General features: G+C 39.6%; 1 protein-coding gene and 1 long non-coding RNA gene across 2 annotated transcripts in view; one reads left to right on the top strand and one right to left on the bottom strand.

Moving 5' to 3' along the window:
- The window catches only part of TRPM5 (transient receptor potential cation channel subfamily M member 5), a 35487-nt gene that overhangs the window by 3819 nt on the left and 12831 nt on the right, over positions 1 to 18837 (bottom strand). The window contains exons 9-20 of the mRNA XM_021402976.1: positions 18340 to 18681; positions 15917 to 16048; positions 14644 to 14767; positions 12587 to 12732; positions 11717 to 11829; positions 10192 to 10281; positions 7640 to 7898; positions 6430 to 6548; positions 5760 to 5892; positions 3177 to 3361; positions 1628 to 1774; positions 805 to 983 (exon numbers count right to left, since the gene is read on the bottom strand). Coding sequence (XP_021258651.1) covers positions 805 to 983; positions 1628 to 1774; positions 3177 to 3361; positions 5760 to 5892; positions 6430 to 6548; positions 7640 to 7898; positions 10192 to 10281; positions 11717 to 11829; positions 12587 to 12732; positions 14644 to 14767; positions 15917 to 16048; positions 18340 to 18681 — 1969 coding nt within the window. The remainder of the gene's footprint in view (positions 1 to 804; positions 984 to 1627; positions 1775 to 3176; positions 3362 to 5759; positions 5893 to 6429; positions 6549 to 7639; positions 7899 to 10191; positions 10282 to 11716; positions 11830 to 12586; positions 12733 to 14643; positions 14768 to 15916; positions 16049 to 18339; positions 18682 to 18837) is intronic.
- Positions 617 to 18460, top strand: LOC110401643. The gene is made up of 3 exons (XR_002440507.1): positions 617 to 666; positions 3126 to 3226; positions 18377 to 18460. It is a non-coding gene; the product is annotated as an uncharacterized LOC110401643 (long non-coding RNA).

Raw genomic sequence — 18837 nt, 5'->3', positions numbered from 1 at the left:
TCTTGCTTTGCCATTGCAGGAGTGACAAGCTGTGAAAATTTAGTGTAAAATAAGTATTTTCTACACTTTTTTTTTCCTGTGATGCAAGGCAGTAGACTTATTGCAGTTGAGTTTTCCAAAGAACAGCACGGGCCAATTTCAGTGATTCCTGAATAATTCATTCAGAATATCAGTTGTTATCTCTCCAGAATTTAAGTGTCTTTAGGCAGTTTTATATCAACACTTTTGTCTTAATAACTTTGTTACGTAGAGAAATGCATTATGGGAAATTGTTTACAGTACAAACTACATCATAACCCTTAATTTTTCACGTCTGCTCTCCTAGTACTTTTTGTTAAAAATAATAAATTACGGCTCTTGACTTGTGGAGATCTTACTTGCTCTTCTGTTTTGTCTATGCAGCATATCCTTGGAGAGTATCAGTCTCCAGTTGATAGACATTTTTTAACGGCTGTAGCAGAAATGCTAAGTCACAGCCTGAACCAGTGATTGAGCACCTGGTGGGAAGGCAGGGCCAACCCAGGGGAGCTCAGGTGCATGCAATGTGCCTGAGTGACCGGAAGGGCTGGAGCCAGGATCCACCCCTTCCCAGACCTCATTTAAGGGTTGGTAGTGGGGGCAAGGCTATTTTGTTGGAGATCCCTGTGTACCTGAGGTGTTCTAAAGGTAAGCAGATATTTTCTTTTGTTTCTGTGCCCACAGCTGTTGTATTTGAGCATATCCTCGCTTGCTGCAGCCTAGGACTTTGCTACCCTGCTATCATTGCTGTGCTTTCCTTTGCATTATAGCGTTATGCTAGCTTACCCAGATGTTGATTTTTGTGTTCCATTTTGTTGAAGATTATTTGAAGAACTAAAGTTATGTGATTAATAATGATAAATGGTGGTGCTAAAGCAGGCCGTCCATGATATTCAACAATCAGGTTGTAGCGCTGTAGTTTCCAGAAGATGTCTGCATTGCCCTGAACAACTTGGAAAGTGTAGCTGTAATTGGAAAAAAAAAAATATAGAGAACTAGTTTTATCTCAACAAGCTAAAGCTTGTTATTACCAAGTACAGCCCGTATTTAATAAAAGGAACAGTAAGTTTAGTATGTATTGTTTATTCAAGCTAAAGTTTGTGCAAATTCTTAGATATTAAAAGAATTGGAATTGCAATCTTCAAATGTAAAAAAATAAAATAAAACCACAATTTCTTAAAAAAAAATAAAATAAAAGGCAATTCAACTTTGGCAAGATTAGTAAACATGCTGTGTTAGTTCTTCAACCCAGTGAATCATCGTTAACTGTGTTTCCTCAGTGTGCAGAATGTCCAGCACCTGTCAAATTTACAGCTGCTCTGCACCTGCAGACTTTTGCTGCAGCGTAGCCAGGGATCCAGACACATTTAATTGAATTTTTAGCAGTAAAAGGTTCTTTTTTGTTCTTGACTTCAATGTAGCTAGAGTGAGGATGATGAGAACTTAGGCAGACTTTCAGGATCGTATAGTTCTTATCAACCCCTACATAACTAGTTAGGAAAATTACTAGTGTGTTTCAGTATGGCCAACCAACAGCACTGTAGTAAATGTGGGCATTCAGTTGAACTCTTAACTTCTCTGTCTTAATACTTATTGAAACTGCGCTTACCTGAACATAGCAATCAGGAGATTCATAAGGAGAACGTTTGTGACTAGTAGGAAGATGACCAACAGAAGTATGACAAGCCAGTTGGCATAGTTGTTGGGACATGATGGTGAGTTCTGCAGAATCTGCAGTGGATTGGATGTACAGTTCCTGGGATATGCTCGCGATGCTGCAAAGGAAGAGAGAGAAATAAGGTAGCTCTGACAAGTTCTCTTGCCACGTGTGTTTCTTAGCCTGGAGGTAAAAGCTTTGCATTTTGGTGAGCAAAATCTCTTGCTTTCAACAGAGAATGGCAAGAATTACAAATTGTTTCTGAAGTTTGAAGTGCTGCTTTCAGGTCAAAAAAGAACTTAGTACCTTTAAGCATGCCTTCTTTTATGAATTTGCGATGAGAATGATTACATATATGTAACACTTTTTTCTGTCAAGGTACAAATCAAGGATGATGGCAATATTGATTACCATATTGAGATCCAGCTGCGTATGAACAGTGGCATAATTTTATTCTGAATATGTGCAATTATTAGAGCTTAAGACCTGCATTGTGGTAGTATGTCACTTTGCACTACCTTTACTTTTGACTAGCAAGCAGAGCAGTAAATACAAGACAGACAAGGGCAGCTTTCTGACTGCTTGAACTACCGAGATAATTCTTGCAGTCGAATAATCCTTTATGTGAACTAATATCCACTGTTGCAGGTTTTTGTGAAAAGGCACATAATAGCATCAGTTCAAACTACCTTTGAATTTCTAGCAGGCGTGTACCCCCATGTCCTTGCATCTCCTCAATCCTCATGCTAGTATGGATGCCAGAAGTGAAAACTTGGTAAAAGCAGGAAATAGGGTTCCTCACTCTAAGTTTAGATCACTGCTTTGTATGCTGGAGCTTGTAGTCACGGTTAGAAAGAACGGTGCTATTGCATCAGACTAGAGGTATAGCTGCCCTTTCATCCTGCCTCCAGTTATGGCAGCAGCAAGTTCTTAAACAGACCCATTTCCATGTTTATATCCAAATATTTGCATGTCTTGTGATTATTTTTATGTTGTTTTGTTTGAAATGTAGCACAAATGCAATTACTAGCTTTATTTGATTTGGGGAGATTTAACTCCAGAGTAAACAAATGCTCTACCAGAATATTTATTCTAAAATACACGTGTTTCCTTATGGGCAGAGCTGTACTGCTGTGAAACTGTCATGTGAAACCACTGCCAAAAAGTATGCAGGTGTTGTTATTTTGGTTTACACAAGGGTTATCTGGGTCTAGATTAGGCTGAATGAAAATGGATTGAAGCAAAAGAAGGTATGCCAACTTCTAAAACTGCAAATCCTTGTCTGAATATTTTAGACACCGTTTCCTAAATAGGGCCAACCCTCGTGTTTAATGTAATTCAACACTGTATATTATCTCCTTTCGCAAATCCACTGTTTATATCATAGCAATATGAATGCTTTGGTTTTCAGGACATTTTTTTAATGATTCTTTATTTTTTTTTTTTAAAGAAAACCCTGGGAAGAATGCATTTAAAGATGGCAAGGTTAGGGGAGAAAGACATTTCCTTACTGTCTATTTCATCCAGTGGAATCTGGCCGAATATCTGAAGGTAGGGACGATAAAGCACCCTTCTGAATATCCACTCCACTCGGCTGTCATTGGGGTGGAGCAGAGCTTGAGTTGTCACACCGTAGGCAATGAGCCACACACTCAAGAAAAATAGAAAGAAGAAAACATCTTTCATCTGAAAGAGGGAAGAGGAGGGGGAAAAAGGAGGGCAGGTGATTGTAGCAGCATATTGAAGAACAGTAGTTGGTCAGTATGAAAACTGTTCAAATCATTCTGTTTCTTTACAAGCTCGTTTAGGCTAAAGGAGGTGGACTTTGATACAGTTTCACACACAATTCCCCTCTTGACCTTGCTGTTATTATATGGTTCTTGATCAATAAGCAGCATTTTACTTTGTTAGCTCATTTAGATAAAGGCATGTTTTAATTTAAAGCCTTGCTTTTCAATCCTGTAACATTTAACAAATAAATATTTTCTCTTTTAAAAGAGTGCATTTTAAATACAGATTTTCTGTGAGATCTCACAGTACCACTGAACTACAAGAAGTCTGCTGCAGCAGCAAATACTGGCTGACAGTACTCATTGATAAATTCTGAACCACTGATACAGCAAACATTAAAGCTGAGAAGGATCAGGTAGCTAAGTAATGCATTTGAGGGATTCTTTCCAGGGCTTCCTGCTTTTAAACATTGTACTTCTCTACAGAAGCAGAGTAATTGAATCCTAAAACACTTACTTAAAAAAAAAAAAAAAAATTGAATAGGAATTTCAAGTGCAATAATTTTTCCCTAGTGGAAGAAGAACACTTCATCCTCTTTCCATCTAATCTGACAGAGTTCATTAGGGGCTGTAGATTCATTTCAATTAGATTACAGGATTGCGCAGTTACCCAAAAGCATAGGTATTTCAGACCTCCAGAAGGTAACTATAAGTTCCATTAAGAAACACAATATCTGCAGCAAGCAAAACGCAGTTGATGTCTCTCTAACTTTTATCAAACTGTTTTGTTTTCTGGATGAGTTCAGATTTGTCAGTGCTGCAGGCCCATAACAGCGTCATAACTAAGGGAAAGCAGTGGTATGTCTGGAAATGCTCTTTTCCAGACTGTGGTCTCTCTGTAAACTGGTGTTGTTCTGGCATCAAACTGCCATTCTAACAGTTGCTTAGACTTGTTTCAGCAATTCTGTAGCAAGGGTAAAAAGGAGAAAGATAATAAAACACATTCTTGGTTTGCTTCCCTATTTAAGAGAAATGATCTTCCTTGAATCAATTTGATGAATGTTTCAGGAAGATACTGAACTAAATTTCATTGTTCTTTTGTTTGATGCAAGGTTCAGTATTGAACTACCAGCGGTAAGGCATTGTGGTGGCTTGGATATGAGGAAGATGAAAGCTCCCGTGTTACGGTTTTGTCTAAGCTGCTGTTTATTTTCTTATCTCTGTATACTCTTAATCTGTGTGATCTCATATGAATTCGGATGCTAACGTAGTAGATACATCACCATATTTGTCCAGGGCCATGGTTTAGCTTGGTATGCAGCCAGGAAGGCTTAGAAGCTGTAGATCTGCCTTGTTCTCTTACAGTGAAACTCTGCTAATGTGGTAAACTAGATAACGTACGAGAACAAATATTTATTTGCCATTTACCCTTTTGCTACTCAAAGCAAATGTCATGCTAGAGTTCCAGTTATTGCATTTGTAGACAGATCCAAATAGCTTGGCAGTTATGTTTATTCAATGCATAGGCTTGTTTAGACTGTAGGGCTTTCACTGAGCTCTGCTGTGAGTCACAAGTCAAATGTTTGTAGAATCTGTAATAGCATTTACAATTAGATAAACTATTAATCGGTTATCATGAGCTAATTGGCCTAGAGGATTAACATGCTGAAATAAAAAGCTGTTTTAGTGTACCACCCCGTACCTAAGCACAGTAACCGTAGTCCTACTGTCTCATTTCCTGCAGGAGAGTGGAAATAAATAGAAATCTTTCATCAACATCTTCCAACACATGCTCACAAGGTGCTATGTTTTCACTGTAGATTAGATTACAAAGTCCAAGTAAGAACAATGCCTGTGGGGAAACTTGCAACTATCCATTTTCACAGTTTTTTTTTTTTTTGCACTTGCAAACAATGTAATCCATTTCCCCATGCAAAGAACTGCCAGTCAGTAAAAGCCCTGCCCTTCTGTAAATGGCCTGTGGTCTGTCTGAGGTTTTTGCTCCGAAAGCACGCAGCTTATGAAATAGGAGGAAGAACCTGTGTCCCTCAAATCAGGAGCAGTGTCTGTGAAAGTCTCAATACTCCTGATTTGAGAGACCAAAGGGTAAATGATTAGGTAAGGTACAAGGATTAGTATACTGGGGCCAACTTAAGACACTACAGAGCTCTTCAGAAGGATCTATTTCAAACTTATTGCCTCTAATTTTCATGGTAAGTAAAGCAATTGTATGCAATGTGACAGACCTTAAAAATGTAAAGACGCATTATAAACTTTATTTGTAAGGAGAAGACTTTTTTTGGTCACAGTTTTTTAGCAAGTACAAGTATTTATCTGAGAGAGACTGCGCTTACCATCCTCTCCACAATTATGATCTTTGGTCCAAGTTGTCTGTGAATTGCAAAAATGTGTATAAGTCTAAGTGTAAACACCATAAAATCAATGGCGAGGATTGTGCGGCCAGCTTGAAAAGTGGAATTCAGCATCCTGAAGAACAAATGAAAGATAATATCAGATCTCAGCAAGTACTACTGAGAAGTCTGTTCTCAAATACTATGCTTGGTTTCCAGGCATTGTTGAGTTGGGAAAAGGCAAGCGCTTCAGGCTTGTGGTTGCTTATGTGAAGGTCATTACAGCTGTCAAAAGAATGTAATGCAATATCTGTACTTTGGTGAGAAATAACCAAAGCATGGAGGGACACTGATTTCCCTGTCTTGGCTTCAAGGAGATACTGAAGGATAGATAAATAAAAGGATTATTTTCACTGAAAGTGCTTGCAGAAAAATGAAAAGCAGAGCTTCTCTCTACAAGTGTTTGAATATTCCAGTAAGGTTTTTGTGGTCTGTGGAATAACATCTGCAGTTCAATAGAAATTTAGAGGCTCTTGTTGCAGAAAAATAGCTTAAAACCCATAAATGTAAATGTCACAGCCTGCCCTCATGTGCACAAGACTGTTCTGTCACCTGGCATACATAGTGCATGCCCGCAGCCTTGATGCTGACCATGCAAAACAGGCATACATACCTGCAGGTGACCCCGATTATGAAGAGGAAGATGGTTACCATATCACATTTATTCCAGTTATCCTCTACATACAGTTTAAACTTTTTCATTAAATTTGTGTCTTCATCTGTAAAGAAACTCTGCAGAAGAGAAATGGTCGTTGCTAGTGATCAGTTTCACTGTTTCAATGGGAATTTTGACATAATGTCTTTTTCACATTTCTCTTTCATTGCAAAAACCATCAAAAAATTCCTAGTGTAGCTTGAAAAAGAAAGCTTGAAAACAAGCTCAGTTTACTGTCTTAAAGCACACACACAGAAAACCAAACTTCTTAAAAATTCTTAGGGCTACATCACAATATTTAGGCCTGATTTAAGATTTTTCAGCATTCAAGCCGTTAAAAAAAATATGACAAACATCCTGACAACCTTGATTTTATAGATATTGCTATCTAAACAGCATGTATAGATCGGTGTCTGTACACTATAATTGCCAGTGAGTGCACATTTGATTATCTAGATAAAGAGCTGTCTTAACTGGCTAACAGCCTGGCATTCTCCATGTTTCACAGGTTTATAATGAAATATTCTTTGATCCAAATATTCTTCGTGTATTCTTCTGTTTATGGCCTTTCTGAATAATTTCAAATAGTTTATAACTGAGGTCCTCTTTGCTGTCCCTGTTGCTTAAATTGCAAACACCTATTCTTCTGGAATAAGTGTTTATAAAGTGTTTATCTCTTTTCAGACTAAAGAGGATAGCAAGGATATCTTTATGCACCCACAACTGGCAACACACTAACACCATTGTTCACGTGTTATTCTGGTTGTTGGGCCCAGGAGTGCTCTGCTGCGCTTCCAGGTGCAGACTATGGCTTCCAGTGTATGTTAATTGCGGAAGGGGAACCTAGTTTTGGGGAGTGAAACCAGACAGATGCTTTGCAAAGTGAAGGACACCTGAGTCTTAGCTGCCCACTTGATTATTGGCTGCAGCTGAAGCACTCTGGAAAAACAGAGGAGTAGCTACAGGCTTATGTGGAGGAGGAAGAGGTTGGTTTGGGAGAGAGTGAGAGAGAGTTTTGGATAAGGTAAGATTTGTATTGCTTTTCTATGCAAAGCTGCGCTTGACAGTTGAAATCTTCAAGCTTGCACAGTTATACAGATTGTACATTTATTCAAAGCATTATTTCAAGGTTTATTGTATTATTGCTGAGATGTTCTATGTTACTGACCTGTCGGATTTCTTCCAAGACCAGGGTAAAAACCCAGAAGTAAAGTATAATTTCTTTAACAGATGGACCTTCAGGTGGAGGTGGCTTAAAATCCAGTAAGAGGACATAAGTAAATAGAAACAGAAAAGCAAAATACATAATAACGTTTCCCATAAATACAGTTACGGGGGCACTCCAGAATTTTTTCCACCGAGTAAACATGAATGTTGCCCACGCTGTGTTTTCAGAAGAGTTCTGCTTTTCTAATTTACCACTTCTTCTGCAAAACAGAAAGAACATAGGCTTGGTGACAGTTTCCTAAAATTAGTTCATGGGAATAGCCTCAGTATTATTCTACAGAAAGCTTCTTTTAAGATAGTAACAGATGCTAACGGGAGCAAGGCTGTGGGATTCAGAGGAATCGTGCTATTGTAGTAGGAATGCTTCAAGTCAAAAAGATTTGGAAAATCAAAGTCACATCAGAATGTGTATTCTTGTTATTTCAGTTTTGCTGCATTAGTCTGATTTGCAGCTTCATTCTGCTCCTAAAATGTAGTACCAACAGTGTGTGAATACACAAGAAGAGGGGGCATTTGGCTAGTTGCCTCCCATCCAAAGTAATCGGCAAGAAAGGCAAAAAGCTACTGTAAGTCAGTTCTTATTTTGGTACTAAAATTCACTGTAATAATCAGATGCAGAAGTTCTTGCAGTTGCTGGGACTTCTGAATGTTTACTCCTTTTGACCTAGACTCACAAGTGCTGAATCACACAGTAAGCATGTGTTTCTTGACTAGCTGTGAGAGAGCTACTGAAGGAATACTGCAGTTTACATAACTATGGACACTGGCATCTTGCCCCTCATGATTAAATCAAATTGGAAAAAGATCACCAGAGAGGCCTTTTAATAAATTATTCATTGGCTATTGTGCAATTGCGCAAGTATTTTGGTAACTGAAGGAAAACTTGAAAACTTGTAGATCTACGGTTGCTTTTGTAGTGTTTTGGAATGTGAATGTGTGCTGGCAATGAAAACTATCTTGTGCATAAAATGCAAGCTTAGTGTTGCTTGATAATCTGCTCTTGGTGTGAGGTTTTGTTTGCACATAAGTTGCTTGCCTGTGTAAGCTAGGGATGTTATTGGATCTTCCAGTTTTGTGATGCTGACTCCAGGAGGAATGATCTCTAACAAAAGATGTGCATGCTAGAGTATGTTTTTGACCTCACCTCACAAAAAAACAAAAAGTGAAACAATCACTCTTCACATTTTTTTTTTTAAATATCCCCTGACATTCCTGCTAATTACTAATTACATTTGCTATAAGGAAAAGTTTCTCCTTGTAGCCAGTCTCTTCTGTGTGCCTGACTCTGTACTGCCTCTCAATTTATGACACTGTAAGACACATTCCCATGGCAACAGGCTAATATCATAAATGGGTAATTGCAGCTTTACTGTTAGATGCTGAAATAGATCTGGAAGGGAGAGAGAGCCCCTTTGTTAAATTAAATCTGTAAGATAATAGCAATTGGAATGCACAACATTATGACCAAGAGCCATCAACCGTGCTTCGCTCAGGTTATGAAAGGACTTTATGCTATTATTTACAAATAGTCCCCAAGAGGCGTATGCTTTTGCATTGATTTTACAGGTTAGAGAGGGAGTGAGAACTCATGATTTTTTCCGATATGCCAGCAGTTAAATGCCAGAGCTAAAAATAGAGGTTATAACTGACTCGGTCCAGCACTAGGTACTGTGGATTGTTTTCTCGGTGCCATTATTCATGTGTTTCTGAAGCTCTCTTCAAATCACTGAAAAGTAAATGTTTCATACGAGTGGCTATATAGCTCTTGTTAGCTTTTAAGTGAACTTTGTACTAATCAAAAGTTTTCCTGCCCTTACCTGACTCCCCAGGTTTTGGTGATGAGCGTTTGCTAGAAGTAAAGGCTGCATTTCAGAAGTTCTGTATTGTGGATCTATGAATCATTGTGAGCAACTGCCAAAATCTTTTTGCTTTGAGATCCCTATTTCTCTTATGCTTCCTCTGAGATATAAGTCTGTTGTTACGCTCCAGGTCTCTCAGGACCTGTTTTTTAAAATATAAATGAAGAGGAGTCCTAGCATGGTGGGGAGCTAACTATATAAATTCACAGGTACTGCTGTTTGCAAGTATTTCTGTTGCTGCCATTGTAGCGCAGTATGCAATGATGCACTAAGGGTTAGCTGAGAACCTTCTCCCTGCTTGGATCAGTAAGTCTATAAGTGATTATTGCTCCTAAATCCATTGTGTGTCAGCCAGTGCCAGCTGAAGGGAATCTCAGGAATGCCTTCTGACTGCCTGGATATCGATCAGTTGTCTCCTCAAATACAGTGTTATATCCCTGTTCATCTTCTATATTCATTTTTACAGAGTACAACTACAGCGATCAGAGGGAGCAACGTTTTCTGATGACTAATGACTTCCTTGGTCTTTCAGTTGTTCCATGCATCGTTAGCTGGTCATTAATCCATGAGAAGTGACCCGTTCTTTGTAGTCAAAAAACATCATGTCAACTGATGGTTTTAGGCTTACCTGTACTCTTCCTTAGAAAGAAACAAAGTCCTTTCTGTATCTAAACTGTCCAGCTCTTTAAGTGGCTCTGGCTCAGTCTTTGGTTGTTTTTCCTCACTGTAAGGAAATAAACTCATTAGTTGAAAGATACTGGTTAGCAACTCTTAATTACTGAACTGACATTCCTACAGAACTGTGAGTGTGTACTCAGCTTGGACTCGCTCCACTGAGAAGCTATCAAATGCACGTAACCCTTAGCTCTGCATATTCTGATTATTTGAAAGCTGAAGTCAGCCACAAGGGTCAATGGAGAAATGATAATCAACATGTGTTCCACAAGTATGGAGCAAGATGCTCAGTTTCCTCAAAACTGAAAGGAAAGAATTTGAGTAGAAATAGACCACTCAGTCATTCCTGGAAGACAATACCCCCATGTTCCAGTCCTGGCCATACTTAGTAGCGCTTAAGACAGGAAATGCCAGAAGCATTAGGGAACGTGATGTCAATTCTCGCATTTCTAGCGAAAGGAGGCAAAAATGTCCTCAAGAGAGGACATTTAGAAAGGCTTACTTTGACTGGGAATCCTTATTTGAACCCTTCCCTGAAAACTGACAAAACTTCACATTAATTTACTTGAATTTGTGAATCTGGCAGCCAATATGCCAAGAAGAAACAGTCTTTAGTGATTGATACTGACAGAATGGAAGTCTTAAGTCAGCAGTGGCAAAGATGATTTCCTCTTGCTTTATAAGTAGCTTAATAATTAAGAAATATATAAACATATGTTTCTTAATGGCATATCATTCCACAGTGTCAGTTCTGATGATCTGTAGCTGATTCTCACAGTACTAGATTTTTTTCAGTTCCTGGATTCTTATGACTAGCTGAACATCTTGGCTGCTTTGTTTTTTTATTTTCTACTTGTGTTTGCTTTTTCTTTTAAAGGCTTCAAATTCTAGCCATCTTCATGGTGATAAAAAGCTGAAAATTGTGAACTCCAAAGCTGTGCGGGCAAAAGACTAATAAGGAGACCTCCCAATATATTAAATTTGAAAATCTTAGTTGGTTTCATATGAGCCCCATGCTTTTAAGCTTGACTTCTGGCTCCTAAGTTTTCTGACTGATAGTTTTGTTTTGTGACGGTTGTTTTCCTTGCAAAGATACTGAGGTTTGTTTTGAGCCAGGCAGCTTCAAATCTAGAAGTGGATGGTGCTACAACCGGAAATATTCTATACAATACTACACATACCATACATTCAAGTGGAGCTGGAAGAATTCCAGCAGGGTTTTTTTGTGGACCATGCAGAACAGAAGTGATCTAGTTGAAAATGGCAGTGGTGTATTAACTGTCAGAACAGATAGAACACTAGCCCGGGACACACAAATCACTCAGCCCCATAGAAAACTGGTTTGGTTAATAGTGATGCAGTCCTTTTGTTCACCTTCTGAGACAATATTATTATTTTTATTCCTTACGTGAGAAACTTTGTTTGGATATTTTTCATGACTTTACATCCTTTGCTTATCTCTTGTACTGAAATATTTGTTGTACCTGAATGCTATTAAATTTGTGTAGATTAGGAAAGGACACCAGAATCCACATATTAACTTCAGGATCTGTGTGTCTGTAGACATGTCTCCCCACCATATTTTTGTTAGGAAGGCCTGAAATTGAAGAAAACAAGAAGTAGCTTTAGCACCACAAAAACAGATATGCAGATCAAGTGCACCTACGTTCTGTGTTCTCCTAAGGCAGCAAAGATTAGGAATTGCTCTAAAAACCTAAAAAGTATACAGGCAATTTGCATGTCATTCTGCATTTGTTTCTTAGTATGCAAAGAGTTATGAGGACAGTGGAAAGGAACTGTAATTCAAGTGGAGTTAGGGAACATTTCTTCTGAGGAAGTACAAGTCAGCCACTGGGAGCTAAAAGCATCATCACTCTTAATTTAGTTTTCTGTATGTGGACAGAACTCAGATTGTGGGAGCAAAACAGAATGGTAATTTGATTTAACTTTTATCAGTGAGCTTCTCTGAATCTGAACAAGCTCTGCTAGGGAGGGACTTCATGTCCTTAAGATTCATTATGCTTCAGGCAGATTTTAAGTGCTTTCCTGATGGTTCTCTGTGATCAATAGAGGAAAAAGCACAGGACGGAATGAGGATTAAACCTCTTCAGTTCACCTGTCTCGGGGCTAACTGGATGAAAGAGGGAACTGTGTTGCTTTGTCAAGTATGTAGCATGACATCTTCTTGACCTGGTGCTTAGGGAGAGGGCAGATCTTTCACTGTAAAGGATGTGTCTGAGAATAATGTGTTTCATGGGGTCATTCAGTTGCTGTAGTATCCTTTTCTGTGTCCAACATCATGCTTAAAGGCACTAGGGAGTGGAGATGGTAGAAGAAGTGTCTGTAGATGTTACCTGGACACCATCGTGTGCAAAGAAAGACTTTGCATCTGCTTCTGTAGCCAGGTGAAGGCAGGTGGTTTTGCTCCAGTTCTGATTTTTCCTCACCAACAGAGAAAATGCTCTCTCCTCGCTGTTCCGGTAACATTCACTGAACAGCTCTGTCAAATGAAGGAAATGTAGACAAATGCATCTTGCCATTTAAAAACAAAAAACCCAAATGTGAGGCTAGAGGGCGATGTGTGTAGGGTGCAATGTGGTCGCACTGCAAGGTGCATCCACTGTGCTAAAGAGTCCTGGAAGGCTGCAATAGTCAAAAAGCCCAGAATAGCTAAGATGAGGTGGGTGGGAGTGAGGACCGGTTCTGGTCATGAGAATAACTCTGCGGAGGGCATATGCAATGGATTTGCATTTATGGGGGTGGAAAAAAAAAAGAAATCACTGGAATTGTAAGTTTGAAATTCCCACTGCTTTCAGGAAGGGATGGTGCAAATCTCAGCACCTCCCTCTCACCTCTTTTCATCTGTGTGCTTCCTTCTCAGTGCTGAGGTGCTCTACTTTTGTTATTGTTTGATCTCCTGTGGATAAGTACTTCCTTCTCAGTTCTACATCCAGCTTTCAAGACATGCCTTGGAAACCTATCGGTATATATTATATCGTCCCTCATCTGTAGCTGCCTTGTGCAGACCTTTAGACAGTACTGAGCAAAAGTAAATCCCATGGGAGATCTTTCAGCTCTTTGAAGGATGGGTTGCCACGCTGCTCCTGTTCCCCTGAGTACACTAAACAAAAGGAGCAGCTCAGGTTTGACTTGTAGCCAACAGATGCTTGAAGACATAGATGTTTGACATTAAATAGTATTAGACTTGGTAGTATGTTGTGGCATAGATCTGTTTTGAGAGAAGCTGGCTCTGAAGTACAGCAACTCTGATAAATGGTACAGAAAGTCAAGGTTTTCTCATTAGACAAAATATGAATTCTTGAGTCTGCTTCATTCTGATTCATGACATATCTGAGTACCCTTCCTAGGCTAGCCTACACTTTGATGTTATGCTGTGAAGGCTGGGGAAGGGTCAAGTTCACATAAAAAAGCTGATACAGCCTTCTGCAGTTGACGTGGTATTTACCATTTTAAAAGAATGTTCATTCTACTTAGCATTGCCGGTATTATCTGGGCCAGATATGGAAATTGCAGATCTGATCTAATGCTTACCAAAGCCAAGGAAACAGACTGCTGTGTATTGGATTAGGCCTTCTAATTCCATGACTAAATTGTTGGAGTCCTGTGATTATATGAAAGCCTTATATTTTATAAATAACAACGGTCCTGTGAAAAGAAGGGTAAAATGTCTGTGTTTAAATAATGCAGCAGTGTCTGCATGAGCCTCCAGAGGAAGGCTCACAAGGAGGAAAAAGCTGCTGCATTTCTACATGAGGTATATTCTAAAGCTCTCAGTACACTGCAGCATTACCTTCAGGTAGAAATTGGGCTGTTATCAGATGAGCAAACATCTGTTTTTGACCTAATGGGGGAGGGGAGGGAGGGCTTGGTGTTCCAGCACTGCAGATGCCTGAATGTTGCAGGGAAGGGCAGCTTGTCTTCTGTTAAGCCAGTCTGAACCTCACTTGGAGTTTTGCAGTGCAGTTAGCCCTTTTTTAGGTGAGGTAATCTCAAATTATTTTTAGCAGCAAAGACAACCCTTAAAATTTTTTGCTCTAGTGGCTGTTACGAAGTAAGCCTGATATTGCAGGGAAATCATACTGCTGAGAGCTTGGAATTGTTCCAGTTCTTCCATCTTGCCCATCACACCTTGTGCTAAAATACCAACATGTGGCAAGGGAGAGCTTTTTCCATGCATCCCTTGGGTCAGTCAGTCTTAGAACACTTTTTTTTTTCCAGAATGAACATTTGAATGTTTGGGACTGGCTGTGATGCAAGTCTGTTACATTATTCATGTCCGTTAACCTTTCACAACTTCAAGAGGGTTCGTTTTTTTCCCCCCCACTTTCTTGTCTTCCAGTAGCAGTCCCCTCTGAAATTTGTTATGCTGTTACAAGTTACTGTAACTTACCAACAGCGAGCTGCTCGTACTTGGCCTCTTTCATTACACGTGCTACTTCTGTCTTTGTCTCCAGACGGGACATCTCCCTAAGGATCTTGCAAGCTGCCAGAGCTGAAGCTACACCCTCCTGACCCTGTAAAATTGAAAGAGGTGCAGGAGTAGCCACACGCTGAAGGGCAGTTATGGAACAGGGAAACTTAACTACTGAATGCATATAACAAATAAAATTCATACATGTCTACTCTTGGAAGAATCTTCCTTAAAATACACACTTGAAAGTTTAAAATGTCTATAGAAATTGTAGCTTTGATATGTGAGAGTTGAAAACCATGTATTGGTATTTCTTGTGCTTTATAAGGCTGGTGACTTCGGGGTGTGCTTGACCTTAGAGGGGTCTGATTTGAGGTAGCAGTCAAGGACTTGGAGAAGAGTCGGTGATGAAAGTAGAGCAAAATGCTCTCATGCTGCTGTGTTTCCTAAAACATGGCTGTGCTGAGACCCTGCGTAAGGACACATGGGGAAGGAGGGAGCACAGCTGGCAGAGGCACAACAGAAGCATGCAGCAGAGAATCGTGCCTTCTGGTAACAGAGCTCCACAAACACAAGGCCCTCCAAGGTGCAGATGTGCCTGCATGCACACACAACTCACAGGCTTGAAGAGCTGTGCTGCTGTTTTTCTCCCTCCCCATGACCTCCTTGTGCCAGGTGCAGCTAGCTGGATGCTCAGACAGAGCTTCATAGCTGTGTCTGGTCTCTGTGGGGTGAGAGGGAGAGGAGATGGAAGCTGTAGCATTGCACGAGACAGGGCCTCAGCTGTGGAAGAGTCCAAAACAGGAGCCAATTATGTCAGTATGCTCAGCCCCTGGGACTGTGATGCTCTTGTTTCTTTCACATCCAGCAAATAAGCTGAAGATGCTCACTGCACCATCCTCGCTCTAAAGCAGAACCAAACAACTGACCTATTGAAGAGGGAACAAAATCCGAGGCTCGGTGAGTCATCAGCAGCAAGGAAGACAAGGGGGGGGGGGGTCAGCTCTGCAGCTGAAGTTAATCAGCAGTGTTTCAGGCTGTACTGATTTACACCTGCTGCTGCTGCTCTCTGCCAGGCCTTCTGGCCCCTGCTGGCATGAGACAAGCTGAGATGAAAGGCCCTATAAATGCGCACACAGTATTATAGAAACAAACCTACCTGTCATCTAAGCTTCAAGGCTGAGCAAAAACCATCTTATATACATGAAATATGACAATATTTCACCTGAAGGAGCTATAGCTTGATGCTTACCATAGCCCAGAAATAGTTTGCCATCTTGTGCCGGTTTTGAAGTACTGCCCATACAAACAAATCCCTCCAAGGCTTTTCACTTTTCTGGTTCATATCCAAGGGCCCAGGTAATTGCCTTGTATTCGTTTTATCCTGAAATATGGTTTTCAGAAATTAAAATTCAGTCTCATTCCATGCAAATGACATGATGTAACTAGCTCTTGGCCCTGCCGGCCACTTCAGTCTTTTTTTTCCCCCTTTTTTTTTCCCTTTTTTTTCCCTGTAGGTCTGAGAGGTAATTAGTTCATTCTGCACTGAATCAAAGGATTGTTGTGTCCCTGACATAACTCAATATGTGTGAGAATGTTCTGGATGAAACCATGACTCCACTGAAGTCAATGGCAATGCTCTCATTGACTTCATTAAGGCCAGGGTTTTGCTGCTGGTGTGTAATATCATACAACACAGACCTGTGATTAACTAATCTGAGCTGGCCTATGTTTGTATCAGATTCTGCTCAACTGCCACGGAGGCTGTGGTTTCAGAGAGAAGGGAACAAAAAGCATTTTATTTAAACAGGAACAAGTCTTGCCAAGGCTCCGTGCATGGCAAGAATAGAGCACATCAATGCCCTCTTTCTAGTCTTTCCTTTGAAAAATTCTCTCCCTCATGGAGGGAGTGTTTTGAGTAGAACACCACTTATTCCTTTAGCATTTGATAAAAACCTCTCCGGAGGAAGTATGGCAACATAGGTCAAGTGCTGAGTTTTACGTAAATTCTAATATTGTCTTTATATCTATTGTGTTAATTAGAAGCAGGCTGTGTGGTGGTGGTTGTTGTTTCTGCTAAAAAAAAAAAAAAAGCTTTTGTAAGGATGTATGTATTTATTTAGTTTTGAAATCCAATCCGAAACTGTGGGATTCTACTCAAGTTTACATTACTGGTTTGGGTTCTCTTTTATCACCCCCTCTTCCCCCCTTTTTTTCAGTCTATAGTGAGCTACAGTACTAAGTTGCACTGAAAACTAGGACATATCAGTGTTGCTGCTGCTAAATTATATCCCACTGCAGTGATGTTCTTACTGTTGCCAGTGTTTTTGAGATTGGTCTGTTGGTGGCAACTATGGAAATTAACTTTTAAAGGGAGGGGGGGAACAAGCGATTAGACAGTGAGATCTTTTATCTGACATGGGCCTTATTTACATCACATGGTTGTAGGTCATTTTCTGCCAAATCCCATAAAGGTGAGATTGCAGTGGCATTTTTTTTTTCTGTAAAGTATTACCCTTAATTGTCTGTTCTTGTAAACAAGGAAATCCTGCCTAGACTCAAACTTCGAAGTTTTTTTTGCACTACTGATTAATTTAGCTAAGCTTTGTTAAAGCAAAAATGCTTAAAATTCTCAAGTGATGATTTATTCTGAAGTTCCAAGAGTTTTGAGATTTAACCGAAACCTTGCAAACATCAGAAGTTTTAATTGCTCAGTTACTCTAAAACTTTGATCATTACCAAGCTTCCCTGTACCTCTCTGGCAATCAGTTTGTGTGTTTTCAATTCCTTTTGCAAGAACTTTGGTACTTCCGAGTTTCAATATGTTACATATTCTGTCAAAATAATAATAATAGAAGACATAATGCAATAATGCAGAGAGTTCACTATGGACATTCCATGTTATATAATACTGTCCTTTCTGTCTTCTATTAGTAAAAACTGTTCTTATTTTTTGCTGTCTTATGTCACTTAATTATAAGATTATAACAACCTGAAGGCAACCAGCATGCAGAGCACATCACTGAATATCCAGTCTGCTCCTATACAGTATAAATCTGTGAATAGTTTTACTATTAGGTTACCATTTTCAGAGTTCAGCTTACAAAAACAGTGTAGGCTCAGACTTGGGACTGAAAATGGCCAACATCTTCATTTCTTCTTTCTAGATATGCTTTTGAGTGTTTATGCTTGAAATTCTGTATGAGAAGTGCAGGCTACTATTTCTATGTCTGATTACTCCTTAGCAAACCTAAATTTCTTGAATGAAAGAATGAGGAATACATTCTTATAAATGTGAGGCTCATGAGATCAATCTGCTCTCTATGTGCAAAGTGCTGGAATGAGGAATGGTTTATGAAAAGCGCAATACATGAGTATGGCACAAACCTTCTTTGCAGGAGATCTGAACTGGGAGCTATTTCTTAATTCTCGTTCAAGGTCTAGTAAAACCTTAAATAAAACACTCCATGTCAGAATGGGAGAAAGAGGAATTGTAACCTGTATTTCAGAAATTCCATTCTTATACTTTTTTTAATTTTGAAATTAAAAAGATCAGTCTATTTTTAGCTGTAATAATAATGAGCTGAAAAAAGGAATGAGTAACAGAGGTGACTGTTTCTCCTATCTACCAGGAGAAACAGAGGAACAGATTTATGATGGGAAGTTGCAACTCACTGATCTATTCTTGCCTCCATGTCTGATGTCTTGATAGAAACCTTTACAAGCATCATGCAGAAAATCCTTGAGAACTCTAGAAACATCGCTGAGAGTGAAGAGTGGGGAGATCTCCTTCTGCTGTTGACCAGTGAGCCCTGCCAATGTCAGCTTGCTTTCCTCATGTTTCTTCAACAGAAGTTCATAGAGGAGGCACTTCTGTGAAATGGAACAGTAGAGTCTCTGCAGACGACTGTACGTCAGGAATTCAGATATGTTGGCCCCATTGTCAATAAATAACTTTACAAATTCTGGTTTGTCATTGACCAGAGCATCCATCATCACTTCCTCCAGGTCGCAGGACTAGATTGATGACGGGAAAGAGGGGAAAAAAAAAAAAAAAAGATAAAGTGGTTTTGGAGGTAATCACTGATGGATGAGGAGGAGCGTAAAACTTACTATTAGGACGTGCACATTTTACTTTCCACCAAGTTAACAGCAGGTACAATGAGACGGAGA

This window comes from Numida meleagris, chromosome 6 (genome assembly GCF_002078875.1).
Source record: "Numida meleagris isolate 19003 breed g44 Domestic line chromosome 6, NumMel1.0, whole genome shotgun sequence".
In the NCBI taxonomy this organism is placed as follows: domain Eukaryota; kingdom Metazoa; phylum Chordata; class Aves; order Galliformes; family Numididae; genus Numida; species Numida meleagris.
The sequence above is the reverse complement of the archived record's forward strand: the minus strand, read 5'-3'. Positions and strand labels throughout refer to the sequence as shown.